The sequence below is a fragment of the Astatotilapia calliptera genome, chromosome 3, assembly GCF_964374335.1.
Source record: "Astatotilapia calliptera chromosome 3, fAstCal68.1, whole genome shotgun sequence".
NCBI lineage: Eukaryota > Metazoa > Chordata > Actinopteri > Cichliformes > Cichlidae > Astatotilapia > Astatotilapia calliptera.
In genome coordinates, this window is record NC_137424.1 from 66279425 (window position 1) to 66303296 (window position 23872).

A 23872-nucleotide genomic window follows, 5' to 3' on the forward strand; every position below is an offset into this window, starting at 1 on the left:
TAAACCCACCTGGTTACCTTGTTTGTTTAGGTATAAATTTACACAATAATGACCTTTTATTGATCCTGTTAAGGTTCAAAATTGAGGAAGGAGAGTACAAACCACCCTTGGTCCAGAAGCTTTTGGTCAAACGATGATTTTTAATGAATACACACGTGTGGGAAGAACACTCTGTACGCAGACAGCAAGTGATCTTCGACTTACTAAAGCACAAACAATTATTTTATAACATCAGGGCTTGATTTACTGACGCCCCTTCATGCGTCACAGACAGGATATATACATACGTCAATATCAAAACAACCATGACTTTTAACACAGAAGATCATCTTCTATTTTCATGGCCGATTCCTCTGGTCAACCTTTCAGTTCCTCTTTCTTGCCGAGAAGACAAGGACGGTTCCTCTTTTACCGAGACACTTTCGCCGTTACAATCCAGACATGACTAATCTCTCTCTCCTCTAAATAAATCTAACTCATGTGTGTGTGTCACGACCTCACATGCTCTTTCTCAATTCACCTGTTGCACTTCTGACCTTTTACCAGAACAGAGGCTCATCCTTATGTGTTACAACCTAACTGGGACTATGTATATGTCCTCTACTAAATAAATGTTTTAACCAAGAACCTCTACTAAAAGTGTAATACAAGAATATGAACATATAAAAGATATTAAAATGAACTGTTGTGTAAGCATGTACTGCAATTCCTTCTATGTTCTAGATTTCCCTCAGCATGGATCATCTAGACACTCTCACTAGGTGAAGCTTTAGACCATTAATGAACCTGAACATCAACTCAAATAAGCACAGATATGCAATATGTATAAAATAGTTATAACTGCACCTGGAATACAAAGTTAACATCATCATAAACATCTTAAGGCCATCTTAAAGCTATCTGTTACATTGTTAGAGCAATGATCATATTGCAGATTATATTATGCTGGTAATAATGATTTTTAACAATAGCAGTAAAATAATTTCCCTGCTCCACAATCCCTTTTACATGCAGTGTAACTTACAACTAAATCCTCCTGCTCTGCAGCTTCAATAATATATCTGAGCAGATTCACTAACACTGATTAACCTGCTTATTATTCACTTTGTAAACTCTCTTTATCTCTGAACACATACAACAATACACAACGTCTGACAGTGACAAACATATTCCACCGTCTCCCAAAGAAATATATACCAGGCTGTATGTACAGTATAGAAACAAAATGAGTGAGGACTAGATCATGTAGAAATCCTGTTTCAACATGATGTATGTTATCATACATTTATAGGTGTCACACACTGCTTCCCAAAAAATTTAATCATCAAATTAATAAATGAAAACATAATGATATAAATAATTCTGGAAATAAAAAATAAGTTTTGGTGAAAGTGGATTGTAGCAGTCATTTGGGACTGGCTGCTCTATGAAGACTTGACTACATCCAGCTTTGATTTAAATGATTGCTTTTTAACAGCTAAACAATCTTGGAAAAGGAAACACTTTATTTCATTCATTTACTTTTTTACCTTTTTAATAATGTTTCTAAAGAAACACTAAAGACATTATTAAATAAATTCAGGTGTTAGACATCTACAACCCACTGAGCAAAGTGACCTCGGAGTGACTTTTATCTGCCATTTCTGTAACACCAGATGAGGTCTTTCAAGTTGTGGACCTAGTTTGGATATATAGATGTTCAGAATTGGTCATGGACTGATGGACCCAGTATAGACATGATCTGCACGTCTATCCCATGTCCAATGTTTAGTGGGTAGGTGACTTAAGGTTCACCTGTCGAGTCATCTGAGGTCTGGATCAAATCTTCTTCTCCTGTGTTTTGGGTATTGTGAAGGTCATAAAAAAAGCAAGAGCTAGCGTAACAAGTATAACACTAACTGTTAAACAAAAGTCCAGTCCAGAGGATACATCCTCGTTCCCTTTGCCTTTCCTGTGTCCTCCTGGCTGACCTGCAGGTGAGAAACAGGTGTGAGGTGTCAGCTGTCAGGTAGGTGATGAGTGAAGAACAGAACAGAATCCATTTCCTCTTCTAAATGACTCACCTGGAGGAACAACTCTCAGGTAGATGGTGCTGATAAACTCAAAAATGCTTTTCCTGCCATTTGTTCCTCTCTGGACCACATAACACTGAAATGTTCCAGTGTCATCACTCGTCACATCCTTCAGAGTCAAAGACACGTCTCCGTCCTTCATCTGTCTGTCCTGCAGATCCACCCGGTTCACAAACGATGGAAGCTGGTTGAATGAAATAAACTGCTCACCCCGGTACATGAGAACATGTCCTTCCTGCAGGTCAAGTCTGAACCACTCCACAGCTCTGATGGGCACGCTGATGTTTGGAGTTTGACATGGCAGAGACACGTTCTGTCCAGACTCAGCTTTGATGATTTTCCCATCTGAAACAGGGGAGAACCTTATTAGTTCACAGACAGAGAGCCCGCAGAGCTCAGCTGAACTAAAAAGTCTTTTTAATCTGAGATATGGTGAGAGATAGAAGCATCTGACACACCGTGAGTTCCTGCAGTATGTAAATACATTCAATTAAATCAGAGGGAACATTTATAATAAGTAGTTAATACTGAGTATTCTAACAATTACTTTAAGTTTTCATCTCAGACAAGTGTGTGTTAGCTTTGGCAAGCATGGATGCATCATTGATTAGTTTACATGTAGATTTGCCAAAGTTTTGAAATATATACCTTATTTTAAATAAAACAGTTTTAAAGCCTTATTTCAGACTCACTGTTGCAGTAAGATCAGAAGGACCTGTTTTATTATTATTATGAACAAACAGGATATGCTGACAAACCAGACTTACAACAACAACACACATAGGAAACAGTCATTACACATTCAACAGCTGTACACAGACTTCCCATTGTACGGATTCCCTTCATTTATTTGAGAGACTGTCAGTCCAGAACATGGCTGTCACCAAAACACAGCCCCCAGAGCCTAAAGAGAAAGCCTATTTAGTAACTGGCTATCAGCGTGGTAGATAACACAGTTGGGGTCACTATACTGAATACCTGGTATGAAATGAATTTTCTTACTCTATAGTGTTTGAAAGCAGAGTTTTTTAGTTAATATTTCTTAATATTCTGTTTTAATTTTTTTATTTTTCAGTGTTGCAATTTGTAGACAGTCCCTTAAAACTTAGGCTCATGTATGTCTGAGATCAACTCCTTTGAATGAAAATGAGGTTGTAGATTTTTTAATAACATGAAACGATGGTGTTATTGGAGCTCTGATGAAATTTCTGATAGAAGTTCAAAAATGGTGAATTTCAAGTTAACCGTAAAAAGGGAAGCGATGCAACTCTAATTGAGAAAAACAAGAACTTGATTTCAACATGTGTTTTGATAGCATTTTCCAGACCTCTCATTCATAAACCTTTGACATAAACGCCATAACCATATTAATGCGGCAAATCTCCGTTAGCGAGTTAACGTGAATCGCCCTGTGCATGGTGCTGCACAGTGCTAACGAGTTAAGGAGCTAACGCGTACAACATTTACTAAAATATTTGTTACTTTGTATATTTAAAACACAATTTTAAATGTAATCTAAATATTACAGGAAACTAAATATTTAGCTAACATGCAAATTTATATTACCGGTCAATGGAAATACCAAAATAAAAGCTTTACGAAAACCTCCAGTGCTAAAGTGTGCAGTAGTGGTCCGGTTCTTGTTACCGCCATAAGCTGCTTCACTTCTTGCCTACCAGCACAAACACGATTTAGCTGAAAACATCAAAAGAGCCATCCAAAGGTTCAGCAGTAGTGCACCCTCAGCAGCTGCAGTCTCCACCTCACAATCACCGCAGCACATGTCCAGCTAAATCTCTGGAGTTTAAATGAACCCATTTTCTCAACCATATCTAAGGCTTAACAAAATCAGAACTTTCACTGACTCTACTTTCTGGAGCAGGGGCTCAGATCTTTAAAAACTCCTCAGTAGCATCTGATCGTGTCATGTACTCATAGACAGCAAGAATCCAAACATGGCTCTTCGTTGTGTGTTTCTATTTGTGAATCCTCTTGAATTTAAAGCAAGTTCAGTCTCACCTGTAGAGGAAAACAGGAGGCAGACAGACAGTAAAATCTGGCAGAGAGACGAGCTTTTCCCAGCCGGCATTTCATCCACTTCTGCTCATTCAAAGCTAAATAAAACTATTCTAAATGATTAAGCTTTTTCCCCCCAGGAAGAACAGAATAACTATGTTTTAAACCTGACTAGGTTAAACACTGGTCAGTGTCATATCAGCTCTGCATGCTTATTTTCAGCCTCTCTCTCTGACTGTCTCATGAGGAAAGAGGAGTTGATGTTGATTATGAAATCTGGGACTATTTAAAAAACAATGCCAAAGATAATGACGTTCGTGCATAAAAATAACAGGGAGTGCCTGTGGGAGAGCAGACTGACTTGTTTTCTTTTATTAGTTATTTGAGGTGTGTTTTAACAGATGCCCTGATGAATGCATTGTCTCCACCCACTAATTACATGGGTGTCATCCTTTCTGTCAGTAAACACTATTACTCAAGTACTTTTGATTTAATTCTAAAAAAATTTTAGGGCTGAGTGGGTTCATATTAACAGTCAAAACATTTGCTTTACATTGACCAAGTCTTCCAGGTCAACTTGATGATTTATTGTCCTAAAACTGAAAAGAAAAAACATAAAACTGCTATTAGACTTGCAAGTGCGTTAAGGAGATTCTTTGTCCCCACTGGGGAGTGATCATTACCAAGAGTGGCTACAGATACTGTCAGCAACCATGTCTATATAGATGACGTCAAGCTATATGCAGGAGTGAATGAGCTCCCCCCCCCCCCCGTATGGTATGTACCACCAACAGAGAGAAGTAGTGAGACAATCCAGCGCAAAGCAGCAGGGTACATGGTGCTAGCAGTCAAGGCATACAGGGAACACCATAACAAAGGTGCTGTGCATAATATACAGAAACATCTGTGACAAGTATGGCCTGGAAGTCCCGAGATAGTTGAGAATGACCAAGCCAAGATCCCATGGGACTTCCAGATACAGATGTGGGAGTGATGACAACCAATAAAATTCAAAAAGATAATAATTTATTAGTACAATGATCATAAAAATGAAGGGCTAAAATAGTCCAGTTTCACACTTGCAATAGCGATCAAACACATAGTCCAAGGCCAGAGTCAGCTACACTACACATGCCAACAGCTGTAACAGTGAACAGCAGTTGTCCTCCACCCACCACCCTGAAAATAGTAATCCAGCAACCACCCCGGCCTCAGCAGACAAACTCTGCCTTTAGGCTGCAGCATATACTAGGCCCTGGCCTACACAGAGAGACAAAATATCACATCAGTGTTTGTAGTGTGGACTATAAGGCTACGTTCACACTGCAGGTCTTAATGCTCAATTCCGATTTTTTTATCAAATCCGATTTTTTTGTCTGCGTGTTCACACTACAAATAAAATGCGACAGCAAATGCGCTCTAATGTGAACGCTCAAAGCGGCCCGCATGCGCAAAAGAACATGTCACACACAACTCGCTCTGTTTAGACCCAGACCAAACAGTATTGTTTGACTGACGGCCCTTAATATAAAGACTTCGGACTTCATGTTTCCCAATTTTTGCTTTAAGTTATTTTGTTATTTACAAAATAATGTAGATAACCTAATAATGATCCTTATTGCTGTTTTAGAGGAGCGGTGCTTCAAAGGATAGTTGCAGATTTCTGTCAGAATCTGCAGATTATACAGTACAAATAAAATGTTCACGTTTCTCCAACGTTGTCTTCCCAGCAGTTTCACCGGATGGCCAGGTAGCGCTCGCGATGTCTTCTCGGGCGCTTCTCTGGCGCTGATAATTGGCGTCTCTTTTGTGTCGGTGACGTAAAAGACAGATTTAATGCGACTTGACCATTCACACAGCAGTCGCTTTCTGAAACATCGGATATGTATCGGATTCAGTACCACATACGAAAGTGACCCAGATCGGATTTGAAAATATCGGATTTGTGCCGTTCACACTGTCATAGCATGATCGGATATGGGTCGCATAGGGTCAAAAAAATCGGATTTGATGCGCTTTCGCCTGCAGTGTGAACGTAGCCTAAGTAGACCAGAGGATCAGTAGAATCAAATACACCTGCCTTCAATTAATCCAACACACAGACATTTGCTCACAGCAATTGTGAAACACACAAACAACTCCCATACTAGTGCCCATTTCCCACAGCAAACACAGAGATGAGTTAATATAGGCAATACTGGTCCACCATGTTACTGACTTTCCCTAATCATGAACATTGTAATAAAGTATTTTTTTATTTTATTTTATTTTATTTTGAATAACATAATATGTTTATTTATATTGTAAGTAAGTAATCACTAAGTAAGCAAGTAATTACAGTACTTACTTATTTATATAGCACCAACTTACAACAACAGTTACCTCAAGATACTTTTTATTGTAAAGTAACTACGTTACAATAACAAAAGGTGAACGATAAATGATAAAAGCTGAAGTTATTTAAAACTCGTGCACATACGCACACATCACAGGTTCTGTTCATGCTCCTGCAAAGTATAACAAAAACATCTCATTGATGACGCATGAAACACGTAAATACCGTGCTAAAAATCTTATACGTATATTCTTTGGACTGATTCCAGATCAGATTAAAGCTACACCAACTGGTTTAACAGGACAGAAAGTTCTTGCCCTCATTCTCTCCACGACGAAGCAAAATCTCTCTCAGATACATACACACACAGCAGCTGCAGCACCTAGTGCCAAGTACCGTATCATTTTTACATTTGTTTAAAAATATTAATGTCCTTGCAGTGGATTTCTTAGTAAGCAAGGACAAGCAAGTAGCTGTGGGACCTTCCTGGTAGTGGGTCCTGTTGTCCTTTCCCCTCTGTTGTACAGCACACAGGGTTTAAAGTTGGTTTGTTTGTACGTGTGGTCTTTCTCTTTCTGTTACAGGCTTCAAGCACAGGTAAGTAAGTATTTAAAAAGTTACAAATCAGTGTTATGACAAAGTGTTGATGATGTCACTTCACTGAACCCCTAAACTCAACTTCACCTGGTAAATCAATTATTAAATTACAAATAGAGTATATTTGTAATTATATATGTTTAAAGTATATGTTTAACTATTTAAATATATACTTTATGTATCTGCACAAAACAGATGACAACGATTACAGAATTCTTATGTTTGATTCTATTTTATTTTTCATTTGGGGTGCTGAAATTGTGTTCAAAATTTTTTCAAAACATTTAACCCTTGTATGGTATTCGGGTCTGTGAGACCCGTTTTCAGTTTTTTTCAAAAGAAAAATTAAACAATTAATTATTTTTTCAACCTGAAATTCATTGGCTTTGGCTTATTTTCTGTGAAGAACATAAATCCAAACTAATTTTCAATGACCTCATACTGTACCTCCCCCCACACATTTACATTACATACAAGGTGTTCGGGTCCACTGGACCCAGGTCTAATAAAAGTGTTGAAAGTGTAGGTCCTGTGTTCCCACACTCTGTCTTCCTCCTTTCTGGTGCTGCTGATAGTGTTTTCTTCCCCTCCTGCTCGCGCACAAAGTTGCAGCATTGTTGAAAATTCAACTATCAACACCGTCTGCTCTGACATCTCACACATTTTACCCTCTTTCTTGAGGGATCCAAATTTTATTTTCTCATACCCTGTCCCACCTGCAAATTAGGGGCATAATACTATAAATAAGACTTTGCCAGTGTGGTTCCTTATCACAACTGATCAAGATGGCAAAAGATTATCTGCTGGGAGGGCCATCCAATTGATTTTGGAAGAGAGAGGGGCTTCTGATGATGATGTTGACAAAGAGGTTTCAGAATATTTCACATTTCTGAAAATTCAGTCTGACAGTGACTTTGAAGAAGAGGATGAGGTTGAGCACCATTTAGTAACAAAACGAAGACGAGTACCCCATCTGCAGCCAGCTCCAGGACCAGAACAAGCCCACCAGACAGCAAGTGAAGAAATATGGATGTTAGTAACTGGTGACATTGAATGGTCTTCTTGCCCAAGAAATGAGCCACCCTGCAGAGCTGTTACTGGGATAAGCCAGGGCCAACACGGCTGACAGTTACTCATGTGCAGGACATCAAGTCTTCATTTGAGCTTTTCATCCCAGATTCCATCCAGAAAATTATTCTGGATTGCAGTAATCTAGAAGGAAGGTGTGTTTTTGGAGAGAGGTGGAAGGAGATGGACCAAATTCATCTAAGAACCCCAAAGGCCTACTTTGAGGTTCTTATCCTTGCAGGAGTTTTCAGGTCCAAAGGGGAATCCACAGAATCCCTGTGGGATGCAGAAACCGACACGAACCTTTCCGTGCATCAATGTCTCTGGAAAACTTCCACAAAATTTCCAGGATTATCCGCTTTGGTAACCGAGACGACAGACCAGCTTGACGGCAGAGAGACAAGCTAGCTGCCATCAGGACAGTGTGGGATAAGTGTGTGCACCACCTCCCCCTGTCTTACAACCCTGGGCCTAATGTCACCATTGATGAGCAGCTGATCCCATTTAGTTGTGAAACATATTGCTTCACGTGTAAATGTGTTGTGTCTTTCCACTCACTCCACTTGATTATAACTGATTTATTTTTTTATAACATTTTATAAAAAAACAAACAAAAAAAACCCGAGAAGCACATTAATTCATAAATGTGATCTAACAAAGGTAAAGGGAAAAAATTAACCATGTTTGCTGTTCATATGGCTTGTAATTGGGATGAAGTAAACATCTGTTGAGTAATTTAACATAAAACTTTTTGATAGTGTTAATTTGGAAAGCCAAAACTCTAGCGGGTCCACCAGACCCATGAACACTGGCTGAGTAACAAAAATACGAACACCACAAGGGTTAATTACTCTAATTAATTTACTGGTGATAAAAATGTGTCACTAGTCAGATCGACGGTCTGTAACCCGCCTGCTCTGTAGTATAAAGTGACATTTGACTGAGCCTCCTGCTGCTCTACTCAGGCAGTGTCGTCTCCTAAATGGAGTAATTCCAGCAGTGATGAAGCATGATTATTTCCTGATGTGTGCCAAATGTGGGAATTAAGTTGAAGTCATTCTGTCATGGTGGATTTGAACAGGTGATTAAATGTAGCAGTGAGCTTTTTCCATGCGCTGATCTAACTTTTGAGTATGAAAGTGTGAGAACAACTTAGAAATTAAAATCCCATGTGTTATTTGTCTTAGGATGCTACATCACATTGCAGCTAATAAAAAAAATCTTTGAAATCTTTTATGCTGAGGGCATCAATTGACCATAAACAACAGTGTAGCCCTCTCATAAATACAAATAAACTCAAATCCAGTTTAAAGCATTCCTAAACTGTCAGTGGAACCTAAACACATGCATGGTTGTGTGTGTGTGTGTGTGTACATAGTGTATATATATTAATATAGATAGATAGATAGATAGATAGATAGATAGATAGATAGATAGATAGATAGATAGATAGATAGATAGATAGATAGATAGATAGATAGATAGATAGATAGTAATGCTGACGTTAACGCCTCAAATCTCCGTTAGCGAGTTATCGCGGATCGCCCCGTGTGTGGGGCTGTGCAGCCCCGCGATAACTCACTAATGGATATTTGAGGCGTTAATGCAGTTATGGCGTTAATGTCATTTTAACTAGATTAACGCTGACAGCACTTAGCTAGTTATCACGGATCGTCCTCAAAGCATTAACGCAGTTAGCTCGTTAACACATTAGCGCCATCCAGCACCACGCACAGGGTGACCCGGATTAACTCGCTTTGTACTGCAACTTTGTACTCTACTGCTTTGTACTGCTAAGAAGCCACTGTAGTGTGGTGTGAGCCACTCTGACAGCTTCCTTTCCAGGAAGGGGAGTTCCCTCCCCTTGAAAAAGGATCTTAAAATCATCATGAAAACTTCTTTGGACTGAGCCTGATCAGAACACAATGCAGATGGAGAAGGACTATCATAATAAGGCAGAAAACATGACAAACACAGAAACAGAGACCCAGGGTGCGTTCTAAAAGTACCTATTCCTAACCTAATACACTTTAGTGCAACCAGTTCACTTCAGTAAAAGTAGCAGTGGGAATTACTGGCGCAAAAATGCTAACCAAGTGTTTCTCTTTATAAACAGCCAGCCATTGTACAAATAAAATGTTCATGTTGTCTTCCAAACAGTTTCACTAACACTGGATGGCCAGGAAGCGTTTGCGATGTCTTCTCCGGCGCTGATAATTGGCGTCTGTCTTGTGTCGGTGACGTAAAAGACAGATTTAATGCGACATGACCGTTCAAACAGCAGTCGCTTTCTAAAACATTGGATATGTATCGGATTCAGTACCACATACCAAAGTGACCCAGATCGGATTTGAAAATATCGGATATCGGATACAATGATGGGTCGCATTGGGCCAGAAGAGTCGGATTTGATGCGCTTTCACCTGCAGTGTAAATGTAACCTCAGAGTACTAATCTGGTGGAACCAGATACGGCACACATGATCATTTTTCACGACACACCTATGTGCTGCAGCACAGTGGTTGGGAAACATTGGTATAGATGACGTTGAATTGATACATTTACATAATGCAGATTATCTAACATCTCAATACTAAAAGATATATCTGATAAATGATATAATCAAAATACTTAAAATGAATAAACATTGCAGTTCCACTAACATACAGCACACAGCGATGCACAAAAAACATATGCATAATAAATCCAAAATAATAAAACTGTACTTTACATTTTACTGCTGCACTTGAAATGTTTGTATGTGACATGCAGCATGCATACATTTACATAATGATCAGCTTTTTTTAATGACTCGTAAAATGGAGACAATGGTGCATTACAATGAAGCTCATGCATGAGTTCAGTAAGATAGATCTGTATTAACTCATCTGCCTGCATCACTTCCAAATTCATAAACTAATTTCATCAGTCTGATTCTATGATTTTCTTGCTTTCTGAGACTCGTTAGGCCTCATCTCAGTGCTCTTCTGTCTTTCTGCCTTTCAAAGTCTCATTCATGTGACCCACCTTCTCTCTATTTCCACCCACCCCATAAGGCTCCAGGGATTTATTAGGAGAGTGCATAATAATAACTAATGCAATCAGAAAATAACACCAGAAAACATTTAAATAGAAAACCAGGTCAACAGAACATTTTCTTAAAAATAACTAAGTAACTGTAACAGGACACAATGCATATTTTTATATTATCAATACTTAATTGAACCTTGAATAGATTTAGTCTCTTTATGCCACAAAGAGAAAACCTACAATTACAAATGAACTAATAAGTCACAAAGTAATAAAACTGTTGTTTTCTTGGACTCTTTAGAGCAGACAAGACTGAGGACTGTTCACTGCGTGGAGATCACTTTTAACTAAAAGGTTGCACATAGAAATTTAGATGGTAACAGATGGCTGACCTTTGGGGTTATTAAAAACCCAAAAGATAGAAAAAAAAGCTTTTAAGAGGTAAAAAAAGAGCCTGAAAAAATGTTTGCCTCTAAAACTCAGATGGACCTGAGGCTGTTTCTATCACACTGAATTCAACACCTTAAATATGATCTGTTGGCCCGCTGTGTGAGCAAATTTATGATTTTCAGCTGTGTGGGTTTTCAGATTCGGAGATTGATTCAAAGTCGAAAGCCCTAAATTTCCACACTGCAATTTATCACCTCTGAATAATCTAAGAGTCATTTTGATCTGAAAATCTTCTTCAGATCTGGGGTGTAGTTTGTGGCTCCACAGCAGGGTGAGAGTTGGAGCAGTGCCTTCCATATTTCAGTGCAATGCTGGGACCTGACGTGGGAGCAGTGTGCTGTAAGATGTAGGATTCTCAATTTTTGCTTTTGTTACTTACGGTTTATAGTTGAAAAAGATGCTTTGAACAATTTTGAAGAATTGTCCTTACAGGTGACGCTCAAAAAAATAGAATATCAAAAGGTGAAACTAATATATGATATAGACTCATTATTTGCAAAGCCAGATATTTAAAGCCTTTATTTGTTATAATTTTGATGACTATGGCTTACAACTTATGAAAAGCTGTAAGCCAGTAAGAGCAGATTTTGCATGTCATTTGGAAACCAAAGTGCAGAGTCTGCAGGAAGAATGGAGAGGCACACAAGATGCTTGAAGTCCAGTGTGAAGTTTCCACAGTCTGTGTTGAGTCATCTGCTGGTGTTGGTCTACTGTGCTTTATTAAGTCCAGAGTCAACGCACTTGGAGCACTTCATGCATCCTTCCACAGACAAGCTTTAAAGAAATACTGACTTTATTTTCCAGCCGGACTTGGCACCTGTCTACACTGACAAAAGTACCAAAAACCTGGTTCAACGACCATGGGATTATTGTGCTTGATTGGCCAGCAAAAGCTGAAGGCCACTATTGAAGTATCCTGATTTTCCATAACACCTTAGCAGTGCCACAGGCTGATAGCATCCATGCCACAGCGCATTGAGGCAGTAATTCATGCAAAAGGGGGCCAAACCAAGTACTGAGTACATAAGTATGATTATCCTTTTTACAAGTCCAACGTTTCTCTATTTAAAATCCCTTTTTTAATGATTTCATGCAATATTTTGAGATTTTGACACAGAAAATATTGAGTTTTGTAAAATCGACAGTTAAGTTAAGTTAATGGCAGATGGCAGACTGAAGACGTCAGTTGGATGAGTGACGAAACGTTTCTCCCACTGACAACGCTACGTCCAGATGAGGAGAATGAACCTTTTGGAACTGCATAATAAGAAGTGTTGGTCAAGTTACTTGAAAAAAGTAATCAGTAACTAATTACTGATTACTTCCCCAAAAAAGTAATCCCGTTACTTTACTGATTACTTATTTTCAAAAGTAATTAATTACTTAGTTACTTAGTTACTTAGTTACTTTTTAAAAACACGATTTACAACCTGAATAGGTGATTAAGCGATCTTTAGATAGATCTTTCAGCCCAATTCTACTTTTTCTACATAATCCATCATACAAAATGTAATCAAATGGAAAAGTCTCTTTTTTTTAAACTTGTTTTATCAGTTTTAATCTTTTAACTTTATGCATCAAGCAAAAATTTAATTATATGCAACATTCTGTTAGGGTCCCTGGGTCGTTGACCCAGTGTTTTGTGTTTTTGGTTCTTTGATTTTGTTATTTCATTATATTCTAGCTTTGCGTTATGGGTTTTAGGATTATTCTTAGTTAAGGTTCTCTGGGTGGTGTTTGGTTAGAGTTTTAGTGTTCTGGTTTTCTGTCTGTGTAATCCTTAGTCGCTGTCTCCCCTGTCTGCCCTGGTCCCACGTCTCTGTTCCCTCTGTTGAAGTGACTGCATGTGAGTCTGTGTCTTTTGTTCAGTCTCTGTTATGTTTCCTGTTTTACTTTGAAAATCCATGTCTCATGTTAATGTGTCTGGTTTTGCTTCCTTTAAGTTTATTTTGATTTTTTTTTCAGTTATGTTATGTTTGAGTTCAGCATTAAAGCTGTTTTGGTTTAAGTTTGTCTCTGGAGTCTGCACCTTGGGTCCTATTCCTGTCCGCACACAGCCGTCACACAACACATTCTCTGACTTGAATAAATTAGTTTAACATTTAAACCTATTTTCTGCACATTCCAGCACATAAAATAAAATATTTTTTGTGTTTACACTCAGTCTTTCAAATAGATGCAAGTAAAACACAGCAGAAAATAAATAAAGTCAAAGACTCAGCGGTCCTGTTGCTCTATTTTCACCTGTAAAGCAGGACTGCGGTAGGCGGAAGTTTACCCTGGTGCAGGTGTGCCGCGGTCAGTTGAAGAATCCGCGAGTTTCTCTGTGAGTTTCCCATTACGTCATAGCGCACTTGGTGCTTGCTTGGAAGTTTAGGGGGGTTTTTTTCGCTGTAAAAAGAAGTTTTCTTCCCACGCACGATGGACACTAATGTTTTTGTCACTTTTTATGGAATCAAACTCAAAGTAAGGTCAGTACTTCCACGCTTTAAACGCTGCACGCTCATACTCTCTCCCACAATCGATATGTGATCCATTGTTGATCTGCACACAGCTGTTGTCACTAACGGCGCACTCGCTTACGTCACTGTCATGAGACATTCTCGCAAAAAATCACGGTTTTAGTAACGCAGCGTTACTACGGGAAAGTAACGGTAATCTAATTACAGTTTTTGCAATAGTAATCCCTTACTTTACTCGTTACTTGAAAAAAGTAATCAGATTACAGTAACGCGTTACTGCCCATCTCTGATAATAAGGTTACCAAAATGTCAAAGTTCTTTGTGTATGGTTATTTAGTACATTTATGAGAAAACAACTAACTGATTCAAAAGTTTCTAATTTTTATTTTAACAAACACCTAGTTGATTTTCACAGAAGTGTTTAATGGAATAAATAAATGCAAATGGACCATTTCATGCATAATGGACCTTCCATGACCTTCCAAGCTATATAGTTTATGTCTTCCATATTTCCAACTATATCCATAATCACATACTGTGTATGCTACCATTGTATATAGTGCATTATCTTACTTTTTTCATTGATTGTACTTAGTTGTATTTTTGTATTTCCTTCATATATCTGTACCTGAGCTGAGGTGACGCAAAAATTTCAATAAAGTCTTATCTTATCTTATCTTATCTTATCTTATCTCTTAAATGAACTGCCCTCTGGTGCAGCGGGAAGCATCAGACAGTCTTGCTGTAAATCAGACTCACGGTTTGACTTTACACTCCTTCTTAAACATATCTCAGTATTAACAAAATCAGAGTTTTTACTACTTAAACTCTTTATGTGTAGGAGCTTCTGATCGTGCCATGTACTCAGGGGCGGATCTAGAAGGGTGGCATGGGGTCATAAAATAAAATGATCCTTTGCCACCCCAAGTGCCACCCCAGTTTTCTATATGACATTATTGTTTGTTAAAATAAGATAGCATTAACACTTTGAGCATAGTTACAGACAGCAGTGAATATAAATGCTAAAACTGAATATATTGCATTTTAAATTTTAATTACCAGCCAGTAAATCCACAGTTGTTATAATTTATATAAGCCATGCCATGCCATGCCAAAAACTGTTGTCACGTTTTGTTTTGTTTTTGTGTGTGTTTTTTTAAGCGTATTCTAAGGACAGCGCGAAAACACTAAAAGAAAGAAAAAAAGTCACCTCTTTCCCGTTCTGTCAAAAAATGTCTCATGTCCACCAATTAAAAAGAAAAGTCACCACCAGGGTTGTTTAGGAAGAGGGGAAGGCAGGGCAGGAGACAGAGTGAGCAAGTTAGGGAGAGAGAGAGAGAGAGAGTTTTTAGATGTGGGCAGTGTTGGGCAAGTTACTTTGAAAAAGTAATTAATTATAGTTACTAGTTACTTCTTCAAAAAGTAACTGAGTTAGTAACTGAGTTACAATATTCTAAAATTAATTAATTACTTGAAAAGTAACTATTGAGTTACTTTGAAAAAAATGTTTAACCCTCTGGGGTCCAGGGTATAATTGGCCATTTTTAACTACTTTTGATTGTCCCTCCACATTTTACCTTTAAAAACTATTTACTTTGCCTTGTTTTCATTTGTACATTTATTGTATTAACACAATAGATCTAAAATCAGAAAAAAAACATAAAATCAGAGTAGAAAAAAGTTATATTTTTTACTGTAACAACCACAAACATGTTTAATGAATCATATTTCATAACTTTAAATACAAGTATAAATTGTCAATTTTAAAATCCTATGCACAAGTTTTGCAAACAACAAAGTTATTTGTCACACACACACATATAATGCCTTGTCTTAGGACCAAGGGGGGGAGGGGGGGGGGTTTACGATGGGAGGTGCTTGTGTTGTGTTGTCATGTGTACTGTAAATGTCATGTCAATAAAAAGGCTACGAGGACAGCTGCTCTTTGAAGGATTTGGGCTAGAGAGTGATGAGCATTATGCTCCACCGCCTGGTTCAGACCAAAGCTCTCCTTCGTTAGCGAGTTAATAACCGGTTGAAGATGTTCTGCTATGTCTTGTGTTTGTCATGAGGAATAAGTCTCTAAACTAGCGGGGCATGTGGAAACACAGACCCAACATTTAACAAATTTATTACTGCTGGAAATAAACTAAACTGGAGCACACGTTTCCAAACAGCAGAATCAAAGCTGTTAATCACGAATTAACCTCAGCAAGCAAATAATCAAAGATCAAAAGTGATAAAAGAAAAAAAAAAACTTAGGAGAAAACTTATTTTGGTGAAAGTGGATTGCAGCAGTGTTTAAGGGACTGGCTGCACTATACGGACTTCATTGGCATTATTACCTTTTAACAGCAACGTAATAATGAAGAAGACAATGAAAATTAACTTTGTTTTTAAATCTCCTTAACAATACTTCTAAGTAAAGAAGAGAAAAACGCTAAAAAATTCAATTGTATTTGTGTTAAACGTCTACATTTCATTGTTGGATGTCCATCGCTGCTCCCTACAACTCTCAGGTAGACGGTGCTGATATGATCAACAGTGCTTTTCCTGCCATTTGTTCCTCTCTGGACCACGTAACACTGAAATGTTCCAGTGTCGTCACTTGTCACGTCCTTCAGAATCAAAGACACGTCTCCGTCCTTCATCTGTCTGTCCTGCAGATCCACCCGGTTCACAAACGATGGAAGCTGGTTCATTGAAATAAACTGCTCATCCCGGTACATAAGGACATGTCCTTCCTGCAGGTCAAGTCTGAACCACTCCACCACAGCTCTGATGGGAACGCTGATATGTGGAGTTCGACATGGCAGAGTGACGTTCTGTCCAGGCTCAGCTTTGATGATTTTCCCATCTGAAAAAGGAGAAAAGTGTTTGTACACAGTGAGGAGCAAACAGAGAGATAGATGTGCTGAACTAAAGAAACCTAATTTCATCTTTTTGAATTGAAATGTAAATTATTTGGCATGCATTTCGGGATGGAAATCCCATTTATTAAAGCTATTAAAGCTAATGGAAGTAGCTCTAACAAAAGTTACAGTTTTCTTGCAATTGACCACAAAAATAATTACTTTAAGTTTGGACTGACTCAAACTCTATAGGATAACTGTGTGTTAGTAATAGCAAATATGGACACTTCACTGATCAATGGATGCGTATATTTGTCAAAAACTTGAAATACGTTTCATATTTTCATATTCTAAATAAGACAGATCTAGTGTGTGTTATTCCTTACTCAATCTTTGTTGGGATGCCTGGGTCGTCGACCCAGCGTTTTTGAGTTTATGATATTATTTATACTTTCTAGTTTTTGGTTTCTTTGAGTTCTGTCTTATGGCTTAGGTCTCTGTCTTCTTTAGTTGCTCTGTCTCCCCTATCACCTGCATCCCCTTGTCTAGTTCGCGTCTATGTGTATCCTAAGTTCCTATATCCCCGTGTTCAGTCAATGTTTGTGTCTGCCCTGTTCCCACGTCTCTGTTCCCTTTGTTATAGTGCCTGCCCGTGAGTCTGTGTTATGTTTCCTGTTTTACTTTGAAAGTCCATGTCTGATGTTAATGTGTCTGGTTTTGCTTCCCCTTGTCTCGTTAGGCCTGATTTGCCCCAGCTGTGTTTCCCTCCTGTTACCCATTCCCTGATTGCTCCCTCTGTGTATTTAAGCCCTGTGTTTCTTGGTGTCTGTGTCGCGATCTACCGTTTACATTGCTGTGTGTTTTGTCAATCTGCTGGTGTTAGTTTGTTTTTTTGAGTTTTTCCAGTTATGTTATGTTTGCGTTCAGCATTAAAGCTGTTTTGGTTTAAGTTCTGTCTCCGGAGTCTGCACCTTGGGTCCTATTCCTGCCTGCACACAGCCACACCTAACAATCTTGGATCAATAGCTAGTGATGGGCAGATGAAGCTTCATGAAGCACTGAAGCTTTTCATCCAATTGGTTCACCCCAGCGCAAAGCTTCTTGAAGCTTCATTTGCTCTAGGAGGACACCTACTGGACGTAAAAATATTAGTTGGCATGAATTTGAAGAGTGTGGCATTTTGCACACAGCCTGTAAATATCAACAACAAAAGGAGTGTGTAAAACATCTATATTGTATTGATGGCAGTATAGTGTGTATATTTATACTGGCAGTATGGAAAATGATTATTTGGAAATGCTTAAAATGGAAATGATCATTTACTGTGAGGTGAGGTGTGGACAGTGGTTGTGCTTTTGTAACGTTGAGGTATGGACAGCTACACAGTCCTGCCTGTTCACATTTTATTCTGTAAAAACTAAATTTTCACTGCTTTTATGACCTTTTTAGTGGGGAGAACATAGCTAGGATTTAATGATTTAACAAATCTTTTGAATCCTTTGTCCTCCACAATGCTAAATGGCTGGGAGTCCTCAATCACCATGCTGACCAGGTCTTCATCTATTTGAGATTGTTCTCCTGAGGAAAGACAATAAAGACAAAGCACAAATATAAATATCACACACGTAACTTATTGCATTGTATAATATTGTTATATCATTTAGTAACATTACTGCATGCTATATTATCATTGCATTTGATGGCTCACCTGGTCTTGCTCCACAATCGGTGTTCCCCTTATTCTCATGCAAAGCTCTGTAGTGCGTAAGCATGGATGAGGTGTTGTTGTTATATCCCAGCTCCCTGGCACATAGCAAACACTTCACCTTGTACAAAAGTAAAGACAGCTTAACATAAATTGTATTGCACCATCAGTATTATGAAAATACATCTTCTGTAGAAATTTACATACCTTGTTGGGAGGAATAAGATCAAAATGTTCCCACACAGGGGAGGACATCCTCCTCTTCTTAGCTGGCTCCATTCTCTCCTGACTTTCTCTCCTCACTCTCATAAACCTCCAAACGGTCTCCAAACTCTCACTAACCGCAACTCTCCATCAAACACCCACATTTTGAATGAAATCTGAGGGGTTTATATCGCTGTCATAGCTCGCGGCAAAGTTCGAACCACTTCATGAACCAGTCACGTGGTACAGCCGGGCAGCGAGGCTTCGGACGTCATCATTTTCAGCTCCTCCCATAAATGAAGCAAGCCTCGATACGCGCATCGCGGAAACGCCCCCTCCATTACTCGACACACGCTCCGAAGCCTCGATACAGAACGTCACATCACTATCAATAGCTTTACCTGGATGTATGAGTTAATATTATTAACGTCTGAACCAAATGCATTGAGTACAAATGGTCTGGTAAATAGTCTGTATTTGTATAGTGCTTTACTACTACTACTATTACTTTACTGGCAAGCTACATTGTAGCCACAGCCACCCTGGGGCGCACTGACAGAGGCGAAGTTGCCAGACACTGGTGCCACCGGGCCCTCTGACCACCACCAGTAGGCAACGGGTGAAGTGCCCAAGGACACAACGACCAAGACTGTCCAAGCCGAGGCTCGAACCGGCAACCCTCTGATTACAAGGTGAACTCCCAACTCTTGAGCCACGATCACCCCACAAGGACCAAGAAGACTTACAATAGCAGCACAGAGTGGAAAACATCCAGGGAGAGTAGAAATATAAGTGTGTGTATGATGTGAACACGACGTTTATGGGCCTTAGTCAGGGAGGTCGTCACATTCCCTAGTTTTCTGACTTGCAGTCCATTTGTAAGTCTGAGTTATTCGTTTGTTCCTCTTGAGATCCGATGGAAATCTAAACACTTGTGGTTGCAGATTTTGAAGCCATCCTGATAAACTTATCCCACCAATAATGTGGAGCTCTAAGCTGTCAAACTGTCACATGGGCGCAAGAGTGCAAATTTGCTGATTTTAGTATCGCGGATACGTTTGTGGCTACAGGGCAAAAGCCTTTTGTAAAAGAGAGACAGTATGAAAATGGAACGAAGTGTGGTAAAATTAATGCTGGAATTGGAGATGTGAGTAAAGAAGCTTTGGTAAGCACTCAGAGAAATGGCAAGTCTTTGAGTTCCTGTTTTGCCGCCACTTTCGCTTCTGGGCAAAGCGCAACCATTCCCCGTTTTTTACTGCAGGATGGCCTGCTCACGAGGTGGTGGTCCTCAGATTAGTGGAACATTGAACGTCATGCAGGTGGTGGTACAATCCCATCATTGTAATCAGGTGCTAAGCTTAGCACATGATATGGGCATGGCATCTCGGAATAAATAAAAAGTATTACTGAGTGCTGAGCAACTTCTTTTGGCCTGGTTTTAAAAAAAAAACATGTTGTTGCTTACAGTCGGTCGTGTGCCACATGCACCATGCAACCATCACCTACCTTGGAAAGCAGGTGGGTCAAGGGTGAGTGTGCCCCATGTAGTGATGTGTCAGTTGTGAACGAAAATGCTCTTAGAGCCGTATCTTTGAAGTGAGCAGTGTTGGGTAAGTTACTTTAAATTAGTAACTTAGTTACATTACTAGTTACTTCTATCAAAAGTAACTCAGTTACTTCAAGTTAGTCATTACTTTCAGAGTAACTAGTTACTCAGGAAGGTAACTTTGGTTTTACTCAGAATTCTCTTGTTAATGTGTTGCTTCCGTAACTGGATATCCAGCAAGAGTGCCAGTCTTCTAGCTTGCTTACTTGCCTCAAGTGCACTGTGCCACCTACCAATAGAAAGGAAAAAAATAAAGTCCATATTTCCACAAAACAAATAGTACTGACTTTTTCATAGTTATGCTACAAAAAAGTCAGCATAACTAAAATAAACTATACCTGAACTGACCCAGATAGACTGCAGGTCATAACTTCTTACCTGGAATTCAGTTCACCTGACACTTGGACAGCGGCCGCCTCAGGCCGCCTCACCATTTCCCTCATCCACCTGCTGGCCTCCACCACTTGCTAATGTTACTGAATCTGTGGAAGCTCCGCAATAGCCACCACACGAAGTAACGAATAACGAGCTGTGTTTCTTTTCCCCTTTCTCTCACCCGCTCTGTCTCACTATTTTCACTTCACACCGCACTTGAGCCTTGTGTTTGCGCTGAGCAGAGGGGGGAGGGGTGGTGGTTACACTCGCAGTAGCATAGGAACAGAGTGTGAAAGAGAGAAAGAGAGCCAGGGGCAACAAGACACAACATCAACACATTAGAAAGGCATGGTAATAAAAATGAGTGACACCAAGAAAAGAAGCAAAATCTGGAGCAATTTCAATTTTACTGAAAACAAAGACAGAGTGTAAAGTCTGTAAGAAAAAGATATCATACAGAGCCGGCTCCACAAACAACCTGCACAGGCACCTGAGAACTGTCCACCCATCAGTGCAATAGGAATATAAAACAGTCAGTTGAGTGTGATATTAATGAAGGTGCCAGTGTGTCTACTGCAACTGTTGCTGCCACTGCATCTACAGCATCAGTTGCAGTATACCTCCAAATCCACCTAAACCAACCCAGAGCTCGATGAGACTTTTTGCAGAAGTCTGCGACCCCAGCAAGACAGAACTCAAGTGATAAAGACCTGGCAATGATTGAGAACATCTCACAGAGGAGGAAAGGTGCAAACGCATAGAAATATCTGCGTTTTCAAAAATACCCGGGTACGTGTGGACGTAGCCTCAATCTCTACAGAGTCACGGAGTTAGAAAATGATTTAAATAAAACAGTATGAATGAAACAGGAGTAGCAGGAAGCATCAGACAGAAAACTGATGCTCCTAGGGTTGTGTTGTGAATCCTGTTGAACTTAAAGCAAGATCAGTCTCACCTGTAGAGGCAAACAGGAGGCAGACAGAGAGTAAAATCCAACAGAGAGACGCCCATGGCCCAGGAGGCATTTCATCCACTTCTCGTCATCTAAAGCTAACTTGATGCACCTTAAAACTGTGCTAAATTTCAAAACGACAATGGGTTTTTTTTCCCCTAGGAAGGACAGAATTAAACCTGACTAGATCAAACACTAGTCAGCGTGACATCGGGTGTGTTTTTTTTCATGAGCTGCTCTCTCAGTCTGTATTCCGTGTCAGTCTTCAAATGACACCCCAAAGGGCAAATGATGCTCTGGTACATAAACATGTGGGAGTGTCATTTTAGAGAGCAGACTAACTTGTTTTTAGGTATTTGCAGTGTGTATTTCCACATGTGCGCTGACTACAGTGCTTTCAACAAAAGTGTTCATTATGTAAGTGGAAAGATAAATTGCCATATTTAAACTTGAAATAAAAGAAAAGTAAATAAATTCAGTTTGTTACACTCCAAATTCCAAATGTTACAGTAAAACACAAAGAGGACAATTCGCTCAGCAGTGGGAACTTCAAATATATTCGAACTTCTGCTGTCAAAACCTGATCGGAAATCATATTAGAGCTCCACCTTGTCCCAAACACAATATTAAGGCACACAAATTTACAAAATTATTTTCATTCACATGTGTTGACATCAGGCCTTTGGACAATTAGGGGATGCTCAGAGAAGAGCCACTACTCCTCCTGATCTAAAGGAGCCAGTCGAGGTTTTCAAGGCCTGTCATACTAGAAGGAGGGCAGAGGGCAGACCCATTATGCGATTAAATAAATTCTGTTATGTCTTAATGAAGGGAAGTTTAAATTTGTTCTTCATCACATACAGCTTCTCTTTGTTTCTGGTGTTTATGCAAGAAAGGTTTCCGTATGTGTGTGTTGTTAGTAATGGAGGTGTTTTTAAAGTTATTGTCATCTAAAGGATGTGTTGTTCTGTCTGTGTCCCTCTTGCCCACATGACAGCAGGTGTTATCAGATGAAGGTTTAAGGCCACCCCCACCATATACACTCCATCTTACAGCTGGATTCTGCAGCTCTCCACCTTCAAAAATATATCTGTGCATTATCACTGGGATCTCTTTAACTTTTAACACATGCAATAACACATCACATCTGACAGTAACCATCAAACATGTTCCACCATCTCCGAAAGAAATATATACCAGGCTGTATTTACAGTGTAGAAACAAAACAAGTGAGAACTAGATTGTGCAGAAATCCTGTTAGTCGATCGGAAAACCTTCACTAAACATTGGAATATAAGAGGTGTGACCTGGAGCTACATGTGCATGAAAAATAAAGCATATACAGTAAGGTGGGCCATCTTGTTACACTACATACATGTGGAACAGCCAGGTAGGGCATTAACAGGGAAAGTGGGACACAAAAAAATACTTTTCTTTCTTATTCTCATTTAAAATATCTGGCTTTTATTAAATAATTATCTGACTCTTACGACCAACGTTTTTATCTGACGTAAAATGTAGAGAAATCATTCATATACCAACAGGACAGTGTACGTCACTGTCGCAACAGCTTTTGTTTTCATTCAAAGGCTTTATGGCTTTAATACCTGGTGGGCCGGTCTCTAGTCAACATGCCGGGGCCGGTTTCCTGCTCTGGGTTATAAACTGCTGACTAAAAGAGCCCGCGATAGTTGAAATCAGCGAAGTAGCAGAGCCTTGACCTGAATTTTAAAAATATTTGGAAAAAAGCACTATGGTGCTAAAAAATGAAAAATAAATATTAACAAAATATCTGAATAAATGTTTATTTTACGTGTTTGATGTTTGTGGCAGGGCGTGGTCTGCAATGCCACTGCAGGGGAGGCATACGCACCTGAGCGGCATCTCTCTGGCTTAAAGTCTGTGCTCTCTCGGCTGTTGTGTTGGTGTGTGTCGGGCTGTGAGTTGAAAAGCTACAGCTGGCTGTGTGGGTACAGCAACCATGTGTGAAAAGTGGTCAATAAAGAAATGCTAAAAAGCGTGTTAATGCAAAAATCGTCGAGTAGGCCGTGGTACATTTGGACTTCTGCTCCTGAACCTCTGCGCATGTCTGCAAATCGGGGCTGTACGAAGTCACTTCATCCTTATGCAAGACTGTAAGCTGTCATC

General features: G+C 39.3%; 2 protein-coding genes across 4 annotated transcripts; both read right to left on the reverse strand.

Annotated features, from left to right (window-relative positions):
- Nucleotides 1-122: 122 nt before the first annotated feature.
- On the reverse strand, nt 123-21992 carry LOC113019514 (butyrophilin subfamily 2 member A1-like). 2 transcript variants are annotated; one of them, XM_026163271.2, is made up of 3 exons: nt 21728-21992; nt 2064-2417; nt 123-1970 (listed from the first exon to the last, which is right to left on the reverse strand). In XM_026163271.2, exons 1-3 carry the CDS (start codon nt 21795-21797, stop codon nt 1819-1821), a joined length of 576 nt encoding a protein of 191 aa, XP_026019056.2. In that variant the 5' UTR covers nt 21798-21992; the 3' UTR covers nt 123-1818. The 2 variants fall into 2 exon arrangements, with proteins under 2 accessions (XP_026019056.2, XP_026019055.2); XM_026163270.2 differs by lacking the exon at nt 21728-21992 and adding an exon at nt 4092-4854.
- Nucleotides 15696-21729, reverse strand: LOC145425618 (uncharacterized). Of its 2 annotated transcripts, none has more exons than XM_080298838.1 (4): nt 18795-21729; nt 18591-18708; nt 18423-18460; nt 15696-16887 (listed from the first exon to the last, which is right to left on the reverse strand). In XM_080298838.1, the coding sequence occupies exons 1-4, from the start codon at nt 18894-18896 to the stop codon at nt 16729-16731; spliced, it is 417 nt and encodes a 138-aa protein (XP_080154964.1). In that variant the 5' UTR covers nt 18897-21729; the 3' UTR covers nt 15696-16728. The 2 variants fall into 2 exon arrangements, with proteins under 2 accessions (XP_080154964.1, XP_080154963.1); XM_080298837.1 differs by having other exon boundaries at nt 18324-18460.
- Nucleotides 21993-23872: the final 1880 nt, after the last annotated feature.